Source organism: Leucoraja erinacea, chromosome 2 (genome assembly GCF_028641065.1).
Source record: "Leucoraja erinacea ecotype New England chromosome 2, Leri_hhj_1, whole genome shotgun sequence".
NCBI lineage: Eukaryota > Metazoa > Chordata > Chondrichthyes > Rajiformes > Rajidae > Leucoraja > Leucoraja erinaceus.
Genome location: NC_073378.1, coordinates 63,409,515 through 63,424,326, shown reverse-complemented (window position 1 = coordinate 63,424,326; position 14,812 = coordinate 63,409,515). Strand labels below are relative to the sequence as shown.

Genomic DNA, 14,812 nt, shown 5'->3' with positions numbered 1-14,812 from the left:
CACCAACACAAAACAATTCCAGCACTTCTTCACAAGACTGCCAGAAAAGATTGCTCCATTAATTTTTTACTGCTGCCATGAAGGCGCTTGTTGGTTGGAAGATCTCCAAGGTGTGAGTTAAATTTGAGGAAATACTTGATTTTTTTACCCCCTATATTTTTGATAATTAAAACAATATTGGTGTAGCATGAGTCCGGGGTTCGGCCGCGGGCCAGCGGCTGCGTCTGCAGGACTGGTGGGCGGCAGCTTCGACCACCCCGGGCCGCGGTGTTTGAGCCGCGGGACTGATTTATAACATCGCCCGGTGGGGTATCGCCTCAGCGCAGAGGGAGAAGAGGAGGGAAGAGACTGCAGCCCTAAGACTATTGCCTCCATCACAGTGAGGAGATGTTGGGTGGACTCACTGTGGTGGATGTTAATATGTGTTTATTGTTGTTTTATTGTATTATATGTATGACTGCTGCAATTTCGTTCAGACTTCGGTCTGAATGACAATAAAGGCTATCTATCTATCTACCTATCAATGAAGCAATAGAGAAAGGTTCATGTGCCCCATCTGTAGAAAGATGACCACAGTGATACTCAAAGGAGCAAACAATAAAGATACAGCCTCCCCCTCCCCCCTCCAACTCCCCATCAGAAACACAAAGTCTTCCTTCTGCTACATTTAAAATAAATACTAGTTATTTTATATCCAGAGAACAAAAGGGTGTGAAAATCAATTTAAACTCAATCACATATCAATTTGACCTTACAATAACTGTAAATCTCACCTGTCTCCCGTATCTTGTATTTTGGTACAGGTGCACAACCTTTTATCCGAAAGCCTAGGGACCAGACACTTGTCGGATTTTGGACATTTTCGGATTTTCGAATGGAAGATTTTTAGCGTAGATTAGGTAGGTAGCGCGGGCGGCTTGAAAAGTCTAGAGCGACTGCCTCCTCCCCGGAGACCGGGGAATCATTGTAAATCATTGCATAAATGTTAGTCAGTTAGTTTGGAGGGATTTTATGTGGTGGTGGTGGAGTAGGTGTGAAGGTGGAAACTTTAATTCTTAGTCCCCTACCTGGTCGGCGACTCCCAACCTCGCGGAGCTGGGGGCTCCGTCCGGCCGCGGGCGGCGCCGGTTGGAGCTCCGACCCCGGCAACTCTACCCCTGGCTGCGCGGCTCCAAATCCAGCGACGCTCCGTGAACGTTGGGAGTCGGCGGCCACAGCGCTCCGGAGCTTGCCGCACGGCGACCCGGTAAGGCATTGCCCGCTCCCCGCTGGTATCCCAGCGCTGCGACACCGCCGACTCCCGACATTCGCGGAGCTGGGGCCGCCCGGCCGCGGGCCGCGCTGGATTTGTAGCGCCTCGCAGCCAGGGGTAGAGTTGCCGGGGTTGGAGCTACAACTGGCGCCGCCCGCAGCCCCACCGGCCACAGCGCTGCGGAGCTTACTGCACGGCGACCCGGTAAGGCATTGACCGCTCCCCGCCTCTCCGACCAGGTAGGGGACTAAGAATTAAAGTTTACCCCTTCACCCCCCCTTCACATAAAAGCCCTCCAAACTAACTGACTAACATTTAAGCAATGATTTACAGATGTTTAAGCGTCTCCCGGTCTCCGGGGAGGAGGCAGCCGCTACAGTAGTACAGACCTGGGTTGACCGTGGGTTGTTTCGGGTCAAGTTTGGCGCCAAACACGAGCTTTGGTGTGCAGACGACATCTGGAAAAGATGGCCGGTTTTCGGAGTTTTTCGGTTTCCGGAACACCGGATAAAAGGTTGTGCACCTGTATTAGGGAATATAGCTAACAGGATCCAGGCAATCAGTAAGAGACGTGCTAGCTGTAACTATTCATTATTGAATGCACAATGTCCTTATAAATCAAGTTTCCAACAATCTTTCCACCATCACACACAAGAAGCACCAAGACAGACACAATTGTATGCAGATGCCAAGAAGTGTTTCAGCTCTGGTTGAACAACTAATCTTGTGTGTGTGGACTCGATAAGAAGAAGTAAAAATAATTAAAGGATGGCCTATTCCACAATTTATGTGATCAATGGGCTGAGGAAAATGTACGCCTTCAATGAACACATAATAATCAAATAGGATTTTATGTGGCCTTAGAATAGAATAGAATAGAATAGAATAGAATAGTTTCTTTATTGTCATTGTAACATGAACCATGTATAACGAAATTTAAAATGTCAGCCAGTCAGTGCAGCATTCAAACATTTCTAAAAGCTAACGATACATACAAGGTAAAATATTAAAGATAAACAACTAAATAAATATCACGGACAAAGCACGCATACACACCCAACCCTCCATCCTTCTGTCGATTCCACAGTTACCACAGTCCCTTAGTCTGTATCGCCCCTGCGTTCCTTGGCGGCTACATTTAGTGCTTTTATAGCAGTGGGGTAAAAACTGTTTTTTAGTCTATTTGTCCTTGTCCTCGTAGATCTGTACCGTCTGCCTGACGGCAACAGTTCAAACAGGGAGTGTCCGGGGTGGGAAATGTCCTTTATGATATTCTGGGATTTTTTGGTGCAGCGGGAACTGTGTAAGTCCTCCAAGGTAAGGAGAGGGCAGCCGACAATCCTCTGGGCGTTGTCAATGGCCCTCTGGAGCGCTTTCCTCTGAGCCGCTGTGCAGCTGGTGTACCACACGCATACACAGTATGTTAGTATGCTCTCAATGGAGCACCGATAAAAGGACAGCAGCAGTCTCTGAGTGATGTTATTCTTCCTGAGCACCCTCAGGAAGTGCAGTCTCTGCTGGACCTTTTTCAGCAGCGCAGTGGTGTTCACGCTCCACGTCAGGTCCTCCTCAATATGGATTCCCAGGAAGCGGAAATCCGCCACCCTCTCTACACAGTCCCCTCTGATAGTCAATGGTACCATGTCCGTTTTGTTCTTCCTGAAGTCTATTATTACTTCCTTTGTCTTTAAGGTGTTGAGGAGCAGGTTATTTTCTTCACACCACACTGTCAGCTGCTCCACCTCATCCCGGTAGGCGTACTCGTCCCCCCCGGAGATGAGTCCCACCACCGTAGTGTCATCCGCAAATTTGACAATGGTGTTGCTGTGGTGGGCAGGGGTGCAGTCATGTGTGTAGATGGTGTAGAGCAGGGGGCTCAGTACGCAGCCCTGTGGAGAGCCGGTACTGAGGCTGAGGGCCGTGGATGTATGATGGCCCACTCTGACTCTCTGGCTGCGACCCAACAGGAAGCTATTTATCCACGTACAGGTGGAGTGTGGAAGTCCCAAGTCCCCCAGTTTGTCCACCAGTTTGTGGGGAAGGATGGTATTAAAAGCAGAGCTGTAGTCCACAAAGAGCATCCGCACGTAGCTCCCCCGCTGCTCCAGGTGAGACAGTGCAGCATGGAGAGCTGTGGCTACAGCGTCCTCTGTAGATCTATTTGCTCTGTACGCAAACTGGTGGGGGTCAAAGCTTCGGGGCAGGAGTGATGTGATATGACCCCGCACCAGTTTTTCAAAACACTTCATCACCACTGGTGTGAGTGCGACTGGCCGGTAGTCGTTGAGGCTGGAGATGTTGGTTTTTTTGGGCAAGGGGACTATGGTGGAGGACTTCAGACAGGGTGGAACAGTGGACTGTGCCAGAGACTGGTTAAAAATCCTCGTCCAGACTCCAGCCAGCTGGTCTGCGCAGTCCTTCAACACGCGTCCAGAGACGCCGTCAGGTCCAGTAGCCTTCCTTGGATTTATGGCCCGCAGCGTGCGTCTCACCTCATGCTCCTTTATCTTGAGGGTTAGGCTGCTGTGGACCATGTGCTGTGATGTGGCTGTCTCGGGTGGCTCCACTTCAAAGCGAGCAAAGAAGTGGTTCAGCTCCTCTGCCAGCGAGGCATCACCTTCAACAGCTCCAAGGTTGGTCTTATAGTTGGTGAGATACTGGACCCCCTGCCACACCTGCCTGCTGTTGTTACTGTCTAGGTGGTCCTCGATCTTCCTCCTGTAGTTTGATTTGGCCTCTCTGATGCCTCTCTTCAGGTTAGCTCGGGCCGTGCTGTATAAAGCCCTGTCGCCAGACCTAAAAGCGGTGTTCCTCTCTTTCAACAGCCGCTGGACCTCCCGGGTCATCCAGGGCTTCTGGTTGGGGTAGACCCGGATGCGTTTGTCCACTGTGACCGTGTCCATGCAGTTTTTAATGTAACACAGTACACTGTCTGTGAACACCTCCAGGTCCCGGTGTTCAAGTGTTAGATTAAGAGCCTGTATGTTTAATCTGAACAATCGTATTTAATGCAGCAACGACTCACATTTAATGCAACATGTCTGAATGCAAAAACTTGACAGATCTCACCTGGTCCATTTCAACAAAGGTCAATGGATATTCTGATGTGACAGGTGCAGAAAATGAAAGGTAGCTGACCAATTCCACAACACTCTGTAACTGAATAATGGAATTATTGATCACAAGTTTGAACGTCAAAATAGATCTAAATATTATTTTCATAAAATATGAAAATTAATTTCTGAACAAATATTTGATGCTGTTCAAGATTAACTACATCTTTAAAATTGGCAAACTTAATATCTGATAACGAATATTCCTTTTGACCTATCGACTTTATCAGGCACTTATGTGAAGGAAAATAATGATTGGCCAATTTTGCCAATTAGGCAAAAAACCTACGCACTCAGCCAATATTACTGCACCAAAGTCCAAATCCATTGTGTTAGCAGAATATCGGTGGTTTCCATGAGAAATGTGTTTTTTTTGTTTTTAAAGTCTCACCCATGTTGACCAGCTGCTTGCTAAACTAAAGAGGAACTAAGCAGGTTCTCAGCAAATTCCTAGGCCCTGCGTCTATGGAGCACAGCTGTTTCCCCTACACTCACATTCATGGAATCTGTTGAAATATAATCTGTTTTATCATCAGCAATGCAGTTGCCAGGAACCTGCAGACATCCCTGCATCATGTTATGCCATGGCAAGTAACGGCTGGATATGATTTCCTATTTTGAAGACTAAAGAGCCTGTCCCACGAGCATGCGACTCCATGCTGCAAGCGCGACCTAAAAGGGCCCGTCCCACGAGCATGCGACTGCATGCGGCAAGCGCGAGCAAACCAGAAGCGGGGGCCGCGCGGAGGTCGAGTGAGTGACATGAAGTTCGAGCGAAGTCCGCGGGAAGTTCGTGCGCGATGTACGGTGTCAAGGCGGTGCGTACGGCGTCGAGGCGGCTGCGGGCCGGAAGGCAGTTGCCGCGCGGAATTTTTTAACACGGTCAGTTTTTCGGAGCCCCGCGCGATGTCGGGACCAGCTCCGCACAACTCCATACGGCTCCGGCGATCGAAGTCGGACTGGCCCCGCGAGGCCGTACGGCTCAAGCGGCCACGTTAGGTCGCGCTTGCGCATGGAGTTGCATGCTCGTGGGACAGGCCCTTAAGAGGGGCATTGATCTAACACTGCATAATCACAATATTGCACTGAAACATTAGCCCAAATAGTGGGTTCAGATCCATGCTCAATTTTTCCAATGTTTTCTCATGACCACCCAAGGATGCTTGTCTATATAATATATGAATTAAACTATTCCAAATACTTTTCAATTAATTTATTTATAAATATTATCAATGTTGCAATGTAGAATGGCAGGGAATTTAACCGCGCACAGCTTTAGAGTAGCATATTACCTTTTTAACTCCAATGATCCCATATGCAAATTTTGGAGTTGCTGGAAGAACTGGACCGATGGGTAACTTGTTAAACTAAAGAAAGAGAAAAAAACATCATTACACTGTTTTTAATCTCCTCAGTAAGTGAGTTACAAGTATATTTATTGTCACCTTCATCCTATTGAGACAGGTATCTGTAGGTCAAAACTATGTTGAGGACAGGGACAAGTTTTAAAGTGAGATTATCTATACTCATGCTTCAATTTTCAGATATCAGAGCAGTGACCAACTGAGAACACCAGAGCAATTCTGCATTATTGAGTACATTTGGGCCAGACACTAGTGCAAGTAGCTGAAGTATAATTAGCCGATCCTTATGAACCCTAAATCAGTCTAATTTTGAATAAATCTGATGTTCGAGTTAAAACCAGAAAATTGTTATGACTGCTTTTCGCAATGCATTCTCAAGAGGTCTGTCCTCTGCTGGTCAGCATGGTTTTACGAAGAGGAGATTTTGCCTGACAAATTTCTACACATTTGTTAGGCAAGAGTTATTTGAAGAGGTAACAGCAGGTTAGACAAAGGAGAGTCAGTGGATGTTGTTTATCTGGATTTACGGAAGGCCTTTGATGAGGTGCTGCAAGTGAGGCTACTAAAGAAGATGAGACCCAATGGTAGCAGGGGGAATATACTAGCATGGATAGAAGGCTGGCTGAAGAGCAGAAGGCAAAGATTGGGTGTAAAGGGAGCTTTTTCTGCCAGTGACTAGTGGTGTTCCGCAGGGATCAGTGCTGGGGCCGTTATTTTTTATATTGTATATCAATGATTTGGATGAGGGAATTGACGGCTTTCTGGCCAAGTTTGCGGATGATTTAAGGATAGGTGGAAGGACAGGTGGTATAGAGACACTGCAGAAGGACTTGGACAGGCTGGGAGAGTGGACAAAGAAGTGGGAGAAGGAATACAGAATAGCAAAGTGTGCAATCATCATTTTGGTTGTAGGAAAAAAAGTGTAGACTGTTTTCTAATTGGGGAGAGGATTCAAAAATTGGAGCTTCAAAGGGACTTGGGAATGTTGGTGCAGGATTTCAAAAGGTTAATTTGCAAGTTGAATTACTGTCAGGAAGGTAAATGCAACATTTGTATTTATTTCAAGAGGACTAGAAAAGAAAAACAGGGATGTAATGCTGAGGCTTCATAAGTCACTGATCAGACCGCATTTGGAATATTGTGAGCAGTTTCAGGCCCCGTATCCTGAGGCATTGGAGAGGATCCAGAGGTTTACGAGAATGATCCCAGGGATGACTGGGTTAAGATATGATGAGATTTGATGGCACAGGGTCTGTAGTCGCTGGAGTTTAGAAGGATGACGGGAGACTTTATTGAAACTCACCAAATAGTGAAAGGCCTGGATAGAGTGGATGTGGAAAAGTCTAGGATCAGAGGGCATAGCCCCAGAATAAAAGGGCATACCTTTAGAAAGGAGATGAGAAGGAATTTCTTTCATCATAGCGTGGTAAATCTGTGGAATTCATTGCCAGACGGCTGTGGACGCCATGTCATTAAGTATTTTTAAAGTGAACATTGGCAGATACTTGATTGGTAAGTGTATCAAAGGTTATGGGGAGAAGGCTGTAGAATGGGTTGAGAGGGAAAAAATAGATCAGCCATGATTGACTCAATGGATACTCCAAATGCAGCCTCACCAACGTCTAATATAATGTCCCAACTTATACTGTATACCCTGATACTTGAAGGCACTCGGTGTGACTTGCAGTGAAGTTAATTAACCTACCAGCACTTCTCTAGGACATTGGAGAAAAGTGGAGCACTGGAAAACAACCCTTGTGGTCATGGAGTGACCAATATAACAATTACAGCACGGAAACAGGCCATCTCGGCCCTACAAGTCCGTGCCGAACACTTATTTTCCCCTTATATATACTCTTCTCAGACAGCATCTGAGATCAGGGTACAACGCAGTCCATGGAACTACGAGACAAAATTGGCAAGGTTGGAAATGTGTTGTTTAAAGAACAATTTAACCAAATGATGGTTGACATTGTCTGAACAGAGGAGGTTTTGGAAATATTTAAAGCAAAATCTATTGATAACAACCCTAGATATGACCTATTAGCAGAAAGGAGATGAAGATGATAATCATGTATATTTAGAGAGAGTTGAGGAATTATTTTCCATCTAGAAGCCCTGACCATGTTGAAGAGGTTCCTGGATGAGCACTTGATGTGCTAATGTCCTACATTGTTTTGGATAAAGAACTGAATTAGTATGAATGGATCTTTATCAGATATCAGGAGCATGGTAGCCTTCTGTTCAATAAATATCTGATTTCATGATAATCATATAAAATTTCAGATTTCTTCAAGATAGTAAGTACTGTGGGATATTTGAGTACCACACTTACACTTTCTAAAATAGTCAAAATTGGCATCAGAAGTTTGTTTATATCTTTATAATTAAAAGTCTCATCTTGACCACTTCCTGTTTGCACTGTGCTTTGATTTTAGGAAAAAACGCTACCACATATGGCTGTGATCTTTGGCCATCTTACTCAGAGTCCTCCTCTGCTGCGCAGGCCCTGAGGATTTTTCCCATCGATTAAAAATAAAAGGCTTATTAGTGTTTAAAAAATTCTTGAGATTCTCTCTCCTGTCAATCACTGCCATGAAGGGCACACCCCTTCCGGTGGGAGAGGAGAGGGGCTATAGAACTCAGAAGTGTGGGCGTGGCTCAGTCTGTCTTCAAGTTGGCAAGGGAGAGGTCACGACTCTCGGTCTGTGCTGGGAAACTACAGAACACCGAGTATGCAATGTACTTGAATAAATGATTTGTTAGGCCTTAATAAAATTGAAATGAGTTGTTTGGTCTACCCTGTGCTTGAAACTATAATAGCAATGGAAATTAAGTGAAAATGCAATGAGCTGTTTGGCTTGAGCCTGCCCTGTGCTTGAAAATGCAATGGAAATGAAATGAAAATGCAATCAGCTGTTTGGCTTGAGCCTGCCCTGTGCTTGAAACTGCAATGGCAATGGAAATGTAGTGAAAATGTAATGAGCTGTTAGTCTTGAGCCTGCCCTGTGCTTGAAAATGAAATGGCAATGGAAGTGAAATGAAAATGCAATGAGCTAATTGGCCTGCCCTGTGCTTGAAACTGCAATGCAATTGGAAATGAAATGAAATTAGTACTTTGGCCTGCCTGAAACCACTAATTTCGGCCCACAAGGCCCCTATTTAAGCCGAGAAACCAGTCCCTTTTGCCCAAAATGCCCGTATTAGCCCAGGAGGAGCATTTTGGCCCAATAGGCCCCTGCAATTCCAGGAAAAGTTCAGAAAAAGTGCCTTTCACTGAGATTTCACCCAGATCTTTTTTAAATAGCCCCTTCGGCCCATCAGGCCTGTACTAGACCAGGTCCTTTCAGACCATCAGTAAGTATTCCCCCTGCAAGTATTAAACCTCACCCTAGTATTTTTCTCCCTCCCTTCATTTGCTCCCTGTGAGATCCAGGCCAGGATAGTCTTTCCTCCTTCATTGCTGTGATCTGCAGAAAAAGCTGAACATTTTCTAAAATTTATTCTCAACCCTCTCCCCTTCTCTCTCACACAGAGTCTCTCGCCTGTTTTAGGCAGAATTTCTAGCAGTTTCTGAGCTGCCAGCCCACCAGGCCTGAGTGATTGAGTTGCCAGCCCACAAATCCATTCTGCCCACAATTTCCATACTAGCCCTCTGGAAACCAGTCCCTTTGGCCCAGACCCATACTAGTGCTGCAGAAAGCACATCCCCCCCCCCCCCCCCCCCCCCCCCCCCCCCCCCCCCCCCAGCAATATTGGAATTGGTGGAGAGGTGAAATATTGCATTGGGGGACCAGCCCTCCCACTTCCGGCGGGTCCCACTTAGTCTAGTTGTTTTTTTAAATGCCTTGGGAACTACTTGTTTTTCATCTTTTATTTTTAAAAAATGATTTACAAATGTGACAATTATAAAGCTGCAGCTAGTTGCATAAGATACAGAGGAGCGGGCTGGATGCGGCCTTCAGCGGCACTGAGCGGTGGTGTAGTACTGGAGGACACCACCAGCTTTGCCTGGCCAGCTGAACATATAACCATATAACAATTACAGCATGGAAACAGGCCATCTCGACCCTTCTGGTCCGTGCCGAACACATATTCTCCCCTAGTCCAATCTACCTGCGCTCAGACCATAACCCTCCATTCCTTTCCCGTCCATATAACTATCCAATTTATTTTTAAATGATAAAAACGAACCTGCCTCCACCACCTTCACTGGAAGCTCATTCCACACGGCCACCACTCTCTGAGTAAAGAAGTTCTCCCTCATGTTACCCCTAAACTTCTGTCCCTTAATTCTCAAGCCATGTCCCCTTGTTTGAATCTTCCCCACTCTCAGTGGGAAAAGCTTATCCACGTCAACTCTGTCTATCCCTCTCATCATTTTAAAAACCTCTATCAAGTCCCCCCTTAACCTTCTGCGCTACAAAGAAGAAAGCCCTAATTTGTTCAACCTTTCTCTGTAACTTAGTTGCTGAAACCCAGGCAACATTCTAGTAAATCTCCTCTGTACTCTCTCTATTTTGTTGACATCCTCCCTATAATTAGGCGACCAAAATTGTACACCATACTCCACAATTGGCCTCACCAATGCCTTGTACAATTTTAACATTACATCCCAACTTCTATACTCAATGCTCTGATTTATAAAGGCCAGCACACCAAAAGTTTTCTTTACCACCCTATCTACATGAGATTCCACTTTCAGGGAACTGTGCAGTTATTCCCAGATCCCTCTGTTCACCTGCATTCTTCAATTCCCTACCATTTACCATGTACGTCCTATTTTGATTTGTCCTGCCAAGATGTAGCACCTCACACTTATCAGCATTAAACTCCATCTGCCATCTTTCAGCCAACTCTTCCAACTGGCATAAATCTCTCTGTAGACTTTGAAAATCTACTTCATTATCCACAACCCCACCTATCTTAGTATCATCTGCATACTTACTAATCCAATTTACCACACCATTATCCAGATCATTGATGTACATGACAAACAACAGTGGACCCAACGCAGATCCCTGTGGCACCCCACTAGTCACTGGCCTTCAACCTGACAAACAACCATCCAGCATTACTCTCTGGCATCTCCCATTCAGCCACTGTTGAATCCATCTTGCTACTCCACCATTAATACCCAACAATTGAACCTTCTTAACCAACCTTCCGTGAGGAACCTTGTCAAAGGCCTTACTGAAGTCAATATATACAACATCCACTGCTTTACCCTCATCAATTTCCCGAGTAACCTCTTCAAAAAATTCAAGAAGATTAGTCAAACATGACCTTCCAGGCACAAATCCATGTTGACTGTTCCTAATCAGGCCCTGTTTATCCAGATGCTTATATACATTATCTCTAAGTATCCTTTCCATTAATTTGCCCACCACTGACGTCAAACTAACAGGTCTATAATTGCTAGGTTTACTCTTAGACCCCTTTTTAAACAATGGAACAACATGAGCAGCATGCCAATCCTCCGGCACTATTCCCGTTTCTAATGACATTTGAAATATTTCTGTCATAGCCCCTGCTATTTCTACACTAACTTCCCTCAATGTCCTAATGTCCTAGGGAATATCCTGTCCGGACCTGGAGACTTATCCACTTTTATATTTCTCAAAAGTGTCAGTACTTCCTCTTCTTTGAATCTCATAGTTTCCATAGCTACTCTACTTGTTTCCCTTACCTCACATAATTCAATATCCTTCTCCTTGGTGAAGAAAATAAATTGTTCAATATCTCCCCCATCTCTTTTGGCTCTGCAGATAGCTGTCCACTCTGACTAATGGACCAATTTTATCCCTCGTTATCCTTTTGCTATTAATATAGCTGTAGAAACCCTTTGGATTTACTTTCACCTTACTTGCCAAAGCAACCTCATATCTTCTTTTAGCTTTTCTAATTTCTTTCTTAAGATTCTTTTTACATTCTTTATACTCCTCAAGCACCTCATTTACTCCATGCTGCCTATAATTATTGTAGATCTCTCTCTTTTTCCGAACCGTCCAATTTCCCTTGAAAACCATGGCTCTTTCCAATTTTTACTATTTCCTTTCAACCGAACAGGGACATAAAGATTCTGTACTCTTAAAATTTCACCTTTAAATGTCCTCCATTTCTCTTCCACATCTTTCCCATAAAACAAACTGTCCCAATTTACTCCTTTTAAATCCTTTCGCATCTCCTCAAAGTTAGCCTTTCTCCAATCAAAAATCTCAACCCTAGGTCCAGTTCTGACCCTCTCCATAATTATATTGAAACTAATGGTATTGTGATCACTGGTCCCGAACTGTTCCCCAACGCATACCTCTGCCACCTGGCCCGTCTCATTTCCTAACAGGAGGTCCAGCACCGCCCCTTCTCTAGGAGGTACTTCTATGTATTGCTGCAAAAAACTATCCTGCACACATTTTATAAACTCCAACCCATCCAGCCCATTTACAGAATGTGTTTCCCAGTCTATGTGTGGAAAATTGAAATCTCCCACAATCACTACCTTGTGCTTACTACTAATATCTGCTATCTCCTTACATATTTTCTCTTCCAATTCTCGCTCCCCATTTTGCGGTGTTGCTACCCCTTAAGTGTTGCTACCCCTTTCCCATTTCTCAGTTCCACCCAAATAGCCTCCCTAGACGAGCCCTTTAATCTATGCTGCCAAAGTACTGCTGTAATATCTTCCCTGATAAGCAATGCAACACCTCCACCTCTTGCCCCTCCAATTCTATCACACCTGAAGCAACGAAATCCTGGAATATTTAGTTTCCAATCACAGCCCTCCTGCAACCATGTTTCACTGATCGCCACAACATCATACTTCCAGGTGTCAATCCAGGCTCCAAGTTCATCCATCTTTCTTACAATGCTCCTAGCATTAAAATATGCACATTTAAGAAACACACCCTCTCTTATTCTCTGTTTATTGTCTTTTTCTTCTCTCTCCCCTACATTTTGGGTCAGAGTGCTACCATTCTCTGCCTCCTGCATCACACACTGAACGTTCACATAGAACTTTGATTTTATAAATGGCAATTTTTTGTATATTGTGTCAGTGGACTATTACTATACACTTTATACTTAGTCTAAAATTGTGCTTATGTACAGTAATACTTTACTGAACTGTATGAAAATAAAGAATGTCACTGTACCTAGGTGTATATGGCAATAAAGAGCAATTGGACCACTGAATTACAGATCTTAGTGCGACAATTTTTCACATTAGAAAATTAAATAAATGTAGTCAATATGACTTCTTGCAAAGCAATCTTGATCAACACCAGTATATCGCTCGTACCTATAAACTAATAATACCCAAAAATATAAGTGTGTAGTCCTGGATGTCACAGATCACAACACACAATCTTGTTTGAAAAGGTAAAGCTTCTACCTACCTTGCCAATAACCTGCCTGATGGTAAAGTATTTTTCTGTTGGGTCTCCTGCTTCTGACAGAGGAGCATCATAGTCATAGCTTGTTGGCTGTGGCGAATATGGCGAGTTCGCTCCTGCAACAAGAACGAATTCCACACTCCAATTTTAGAACCACAGGAAAATCTTGTATGCAGGAACTCATTGATAGGTCAAACCTGCCCCACACATCCCCATTAAACTTTCTGCCTGGGAAGAAGGTTCTGACTAACGACTCTATCTATGATCATAACTTTTTAACTCTTCCATCAAGTCTTCCTTCAACTCCGCTGACGTTCCAGAGAAAACAATCCAAGTCTATCCAACCTCTCCCTATAGCTGAAACACTCTATTCCAGGCAGCATTCTGGTAAATATTTAAGAAGGAACTGCAATGCTGGAACATCGAAGAGTTTCTCGAGCATTTTTGTCAGCATTCTGGTAAATAATGGCTTTGCAACATTCTTTTCTGGTTTCTGTGAGACTTCAATTGAATTCAGCAGTGAGTCTTGAGAACCCACTTGGGGAATTGATCCTAACAATTAGCAATCCCACTACTGGGATAGAATATGAGATAGATCCTCACCATTCCAATAGCCAAAATTAGTTCCACCTTCAAACATGTACCTAGAGACAAAATAAAAATCAGATTTCAAAAAGAAACTGCACCGTTTAGTTTTGGAACATCTTTAAAACATTAGTAAATACAAATATACTACTTACATGTTAACATTAGCTCCAAGGGCAAGCATTTCATCCAATGATTGAGCAATAATCTCCTTACTGACCACAGAATGTTTTTGGCCCCAGTGATCCAACCATCCTGTATAAAACTCAGAGTTTACCTGAAAAGAAAGGAAATAATAAAGTATTTAGCAGGTGGAGCAATCTTTCAGATCTTCTTAATCATGTTTATTGAATTGGAGTTGATGGGTTGATGACATTATTTCCTATCAGCAACACATTCGTGGATGTCAGCATTCATAACGGTGTGGCAACCAACTGCATGCTCTCCACACACCTGTGTGCTCAGCTGATCATATATGTATCCAATTTTACCTTAAAAGGGCCCATTACTTCAACACTAAACACTTCCTTTGACAAGATAATTCACACTCCAATAACTCTTCACGTTAAATACACGTCTCAAAGTAACAATTTTAGAAACATAGAAAATAGGTGCAGGAGTGGGCCATTCGGCCCTTCGAGCCTGCACCGCCATTCAATATGATCATGGCTGATCATCCAACTCAGTATCCTGTACCTGCCTTCTCTCCATACCCCCTGATCCCTTTAGCCACAAGGGCCACATCTAACTCCCTCTTAAATATAGCCAATGAACTGGCCTCAACTACATTCTGTGGCAGAGAATTCCAGAGATTCACCACTCGCTGTGTGAAAAATGTTTTTCTCATCTCGATCCTAAAAGATTTCCCCCTTATCCTTAAACTGTGACCCCTTGTTCTGGACTTCCCCCACATCTGGAACAATCTTCCTGCATCTAGCCTGTCCAACCCCTTAAGAATTTTGTAAATTTCTATAAGATCCCCCCTCAATCTTCTAAATTCTAGCGAGTTTATTTTACATTAGTCATAGAGTTATACAGTGTGGAAAAGGCCCTTCATCCCAATTTGCCCACAACGGCCAACATGTCCCAGCTATGCTAATCCCACCT

The 14,812-nt window shown here is 44.2% G+C and overlaps 1 protein-coding gene across 1 annotated transcript in view; it reads right to left on the bottom strand.

The window, feature by feature from the left end:
* LOC129710798 (beta-galactosidase-like) overlaps positions 1-14,812 on the bottom strand; it is an 85,578-nt gene that overhangs the window by 48,151 nt on the left and 22,615 nt on the right. Inside the window, exons 8-12 of the mRNA XM_055658053.1 lie at positions 13,861-13,982; positions 13,724-13,764; positions 13,124-13,236; positions 5,658-5,732; positions 4,322-4,411 (exon numbers count right to left, since the gene is read on the bottom strand). Of these exons, the coding sequence (XP_055514028.1) occupies positions 4,322-4,411; positions 5,658-5,732; positions 13,124-13,236; positions 13,724-13,764; positions 13,861-13,982 (441 nt within the window). The remainder of the gene's footprint in view (positions 1-4,321; positions 4,412-5,657; positions 5,733-13,123; positions 13,237-13,723; positions 13,765-13,860; positions 13,983-14,812) is intronic.